The sequence below is a fragment of the Arachis ipaensis genome, chromosome B04 (genome assembly GCF_000816755.2).
Source record: "Arachis ipaensis cultivar K30076 chromosome B04, Araip1.1, whole genome shotgun sequence".
NCBI classification, from domain to species: Eukaryota; Viridiplantae; Streptophyta; class Magnoliopsida; order Fabales; family Fabaceae; genus Arachis; species Arachis ipaensis.
Window position 1 is genome coordinate 1,569,865 of NC_029788.2, and position 5,047 is coordinate 1,574,911.

The 5,047-nt window shown below is 34.9% G+C and overlaps 1 protein-coding gene across 1 annotated transcript in view; it reads right to left on the reverse strand.

Moving 5' to 3' along the window:
* The window catches only part of LOC107638302 (heat shock 70 kDa protein 17), a 10,585-nt gene continuing 5,544 nt past the window's right edge, over positions 7-5,047 (reverse strand). The window contains exons 7-15 of the mRNA XM_016341516.2: positions 5,007-5,047; positions 4,749-4,904; positions 4,231-4,305; positions 4,052-4,152; positions 3,893-3,962; positions 1,228-1,284; positions 793-854; positions 524-596; positions 7-433 (exon numbers count right to left, since the gene is read on the reverse strand). The exon at positions 5,007-5,047 is cut by the window's right edge and continues 25 nt beyond it. Of these exons, the coding sequence (XP_016197002.1) occupies positions 203-433; positions 524-596; positions 793-854; positions 1,228-1,284; positions 3,893-3,962; positions 4,052-4,152; positions 4,231-4,305; positions 4,749-4,904; positions 5,007-5,047 (866 nt within the window). The 3' untranslated portion in view covers positions 7-202. The remainder of the gene's footprint in view (positions 434-523; positions 597-792; positions 855-1,227; positions 1,285-3,892; positions 3,963-4,051; positions 4,153-4,230; positions 4,306-4,748; positions 4,905-5,006) is intronic.

Sequence of the window (5,047 nt, forward strand, 5' to 3'; positions counted from 1 at the left end):
AGTTGCAAGAGGAAAATAATTAGAAACCATATTTTCTAACCTTAAAACTAACCATTCATCCATAAATACTTCCTCAGATAAATTCTCCTGATCGCCGAAAATTGACAATGCATCCTCTCCCCTATCCACTAGAAATTAGTCTACTAACTAAAAGTTCTGCAGGTAGCTGATTAAAACTGGGCCTACATGCTTTCCTGCTCGGTCATAACTCATCATGAACTTCTGTTTGCTCATCATTCTTTTCAACACTTGGACCTTCTTGATTGTCAGCGAATTCATCACTTGTGCCTTCTGAACTGTCACCGGATTGATCACCGGTAGTTGAGGTGGAGTTAGAATTACCCGAATCCTCCTGCACTTTGCTCTCAGTTTCATTCTTCACAGGTTTCTGAATTTTAGGCTTAGGCTTGGGAATTTTATTAACACTGGCAACCTGAAAATGAGTATAGAAAACTTAAATAAGGCAATGACCCCATCTTGGACCTGTAAACTGTCTTGATCAAGAAAAATAGAGAGACAGTACCTTGTTTTGAAGATCAAACACCTTCAAAAGTACTTCTTCAGAAGTAAAAGCTGGTGTACTGAATCCAGAAATACTGCAGAAAAAGTACACAACACCACATCAACTTCCATGACCAATTACAACAAGCCCACCATGCAGTAATCACAATGCAATTTCCTCAATGGCCAAACACTAGCGACTAGTCAGGAAGATCAAAATAAATGCTAACCGACACCAATAGAATACTGAAATAACCAAAGGTAACACAAATTAAAACTGCATGAACTCACTTCTGTTGTTCAGTCTCTTTTTCATCCAACCACTTCTTTAACTTTTCAGCATCATCTAGAATCTAGAAAATAATTGACCCAAAAACCAAGAATGAGTTTCCAAATAATAATAATAATAATAATAATAAGAGAAAAAGACAAATAAATCCTTGACTTTTAATTCGAAAACACACAAATCTCTCACTAATTGAAAATATAAAAGCGTCCCTCACATTTTAAAATGTGAGACATTTAAACCCTTCCGTCCAAAATATATACGGACAAATAGGTCCTCTGAAAGGACTTAGATGTCTCACGTTTTAGAAAGTGAGGAACGCTTTTGTATTTTCAATTAGTCAAGGACTTATTTGTCTTCGAAATAAAAGGTTAGGGACTTATTTGTCGTTTTCTCTAATAATAATATGTAGAATATTGAAATCAGGTTAAACCAGGTACCGCATCTACTCGTTCTTTTGGAAGCCAAGACTTGTTTACCTTCCACTCTTGAACAATCTGCAGATGTCAGAAAAAGATTAATATATAAATGCTTCCAGTTCGATACCCAAATACCTAATTGATACTGTACACGAACTATGTAAACCAGACACTACTTCGGATATATACCAGACAGACCAGCGTATATCCAAGTGCTTGCACATGTTCCGTTTGTTCAACATCAAACTGGTTTTCTAAAGAAAATTACGGCATTTTATAATCTACTAAAGCTCAATAAAGGCAACTGCAGTCATTTTAAGATATTCATGGAGTTTGATAGTTTCATAACAAAAAGTTATACACATCTAGAATCCCAAATGCAACAGACAGTTGAACATTGCTCAAACAAAATCTAATAATAATGGCATCACAAGGGCTGACATAATAAAAAAATAGATAAAGAACAGATAAGCATCTTTATCAATATTTCCATTTATACAATAGTCATTTTCCACTTGGTTGACTAGATGGATCAAATGATGCCATCATGACCGTTTATAGATGGACTATTTCAAGCTAAATGTTTCTTGATGGTTTCACCTATAACCTTTCTTGGTCCACCTTCTACATCTAATAGTTGAACTACCCTCCAAAGTCCACCCATCCAACTTCCACATAGACAAACCACCTACTGCATGATTCAAAAGTTCCACAATAGTACCACTAAGTCCTAACTTAATCATGCATTAACTTTTCAACAAAATCTCATCTAGTGTAGTAGTGTCAGCTCATTCAACATAGCATTCACATCTCCACAACATATTATTCTTATTCTCACACTCAGAAGTCTCCTTTGTGGTAACTTTTTTTCTTAAGTGTGATATTTTTCTATTGAAAATTGCACCAGATGCACTTCTCCATTCGTTATTTTGAACCTTTCAAAATTTTCTATATTGCAAAATTCCTTCAAATTGGGAAGAGTAACATCCCAAATCAATCCCCAAAAGAAATTTAGTTGAACACTGTAATCCTCGAAAAATTTTAATCACCAAATTAGTCCCTAATTTTTTATTTTATTAGACACATCAATCGTCATGCCAACTTTTGGTAAAAAGTTAAGCAAAAACAATCCCTAAGAATTTTTTAAATTCTCATCCCTACATATAGACGAACAATCTAACGTGGGGGCTGATTTGTCTAACAAAATAAAAAAATTTAGCAAATGCTTTGGTGATTAAAATTTGTTGAAAACTGAAGTGTTCGACGAAAATTTTTTATTGATTTGAGATATTGCTCAATTTCAAAAGTCAATTTAAAATAATAGAAATAAAACAAGCACAATCCTCTAAATCTATCCTATCAAATAAAACAAGCACATGGTTACCATAATCTCTGTAAAAGTTCATAACTACTTGAGCTTTAAAAGGATCATGTGGCACATACAGAGAGAAAGAGAAGACAAGAAATATGCGGGAAGGAGAGGGGTGGGTGGATGATGTTAGAATATCTATGATTAAATGGATTAGGAATTATAGGATCTATTGTGAAACGGTAGTTAATCGGGTACATATTCCCTTTTCAAGCTATAAAAACCAGTCTTCGGTGTGTAGCTAAAAACACAGAATTCTTATGTCTTTCTCTCCTTCGGTCACAGTTAACATGGTACCAAAGCCTAGTGAGAAAAAAAAACTGATAGAATGGCATCTAGTAACAGGTTTGGGCTATTCTACAAGAGAAGAGGTAAGTAGCTCTACTCTAGTAGCTGATAGTGAGCAGTTTTAGCTTGGTCTAGCTGGCTGTTGGTTAGTTAGCTTTACTCCTAACTACCTATAAATAGCTGTGTTGTAGTTATGTTTTTCATACTTTTGCTGTTTGTTAATTCTTTAGAGTTGGAGAGAAACTCTCTCTCTGAGTTGGTAGTTCGAACTGTGTAAAATCCTAACCTTCTGCTAGCTCCTAGTTCTATCAAAATCTTTCCAGATACCATATGTCTTTCTGCTTGTCAAAAGACTCCACAAATCCCTTTAATAGTCTTAAGCAATCCCCTTGAGTCTGGTTTGGTAGATAATCCTCTGTTGTTCAACAATTTGGCATGAAAAGGAGAAACCACTCTGTGTTATACCACCACACTCCTCAAGGATGCACATATTTGATTGTTTGTATATGTTGATGATACTGTCATTACTAGCAGTGGTGATGATGGCATAACTCGCATTAAACAACATCCATGTCAGCACTTTCATATCAAACACCTTGATAGAATTGTTACTTCTTAGGCATTGAACATGCACAGCTTATGGACATCTTAGACGAAGCTGGCTTGCTTGGAGCCAAACCTATTGATTCTCCTATTGATCCCATTATCAAACTTCTACTACATAAAAGGGAAATCCTTATCTAAGCTAGGAAGGTATAGAAAATTAGTTGAGAAACTAAATTATCTATTTATCTCACTCCCACGTGTTCAAAAATCTTCTTTGCAATAAGTGTGGCTAGTCAATTTTTGAACTCATCGTATGAAGGTCATTTGAATGCTCTGATCAACATTCTAAAGTACGTCAAAGGTGTTCCCGCTAAAGGTCTTCTCTATGAAGACAAGGGTCACATTTTCTGTTTTAAAACAATTGAAAATGAATGGAAGAAAAATCTACAAGACACATTACATCTTAAGCTTTTAATTTGGTACCTGCTTCAGCTCATCGAGATATTTCTGGGCATGTTCAATAGCAGCTGGTCGAGCTGTAAGCTCTTTTAACCTGAAACAGATGTTAACCAATTCATAAAACACCATGCTATAAAGGCACAATAAAGTTACTGGTGCTACTCTACAACTCAAAATACAAACCTAAAGAAAACTGGATCACCAACAGCTTTCAACATATCTAGACGTTCTTGAAACTCAGTAGCATTGGCATCTTCACCATCTGTGTACAACCAATCTTGCACCTAACAAAATGAAAGAAGATTGGGTCAGAATTCTCACAAGATAACATTTTTTGCATGTCACCAAAGGAAAAGGTTAACCTCATCAAGCTTCTCAACAAAGGACTGGCGTTCCTCACTTGTAGAAACTTTTTCAAACTCTTCAACAGTATCAATCTGGTAATAAAAAGAACGCAGCAATAAGAAAAGTTGAAAAATAGCATACAGCACTAACAAGTGGATAATAAATAGTTCAATTGGTTTATTTTGATATTTGAGGACAGATAAAGACTGAAGGACTGAAGCTTGTTAGTTAATTTGGCTATAGACAGTTTTTGACAGAATAAAAGAAATGCAGAAATGCTTATTAAAACTTTCATTCTTTAGTTGAATTTTGATGGAGAATATATTTTTGCCTCTCTCAAATTGATAATGTCACTCCCTTTTCTTTTTTCTTTTTTTTTTTCCCTTTTTTGGGCCAAGATGTGGGATGGAGCCATGGAGGAGTTCAAATACCCCAAAGAAAATGGAAAACTGAAAGGATAAAGCTTTACAAGTTATATAAATGATGAAGGCCTTCTATACTAAAGGAAACAATAAGCATATTTCTCTCTACCAACCTTTTCCTTAGTGGTATATATATAACCTTCTAAATTATTTTTTAACTCGGCCGTTCTTTTTCTTTCAGCATCTTTTTTGTCTAGTGCTTCCAATTTTCCTTTGGCTTCGGCAAGAAAATCTTTAGACAGAGACATTCCAGGATCTTTCTCAACAATCTGCCACAAGTTAAAGTAAATACTGTATATTAGCTCACATTTCAAATTTTCCCCTTGAGACAATTTCAAGAGCATAAACTAGGTGCAAGTAATTATCTTCACCTTTAATGGTACCCTAAAGGTCTTCTTTTTAAGCTTTTTCA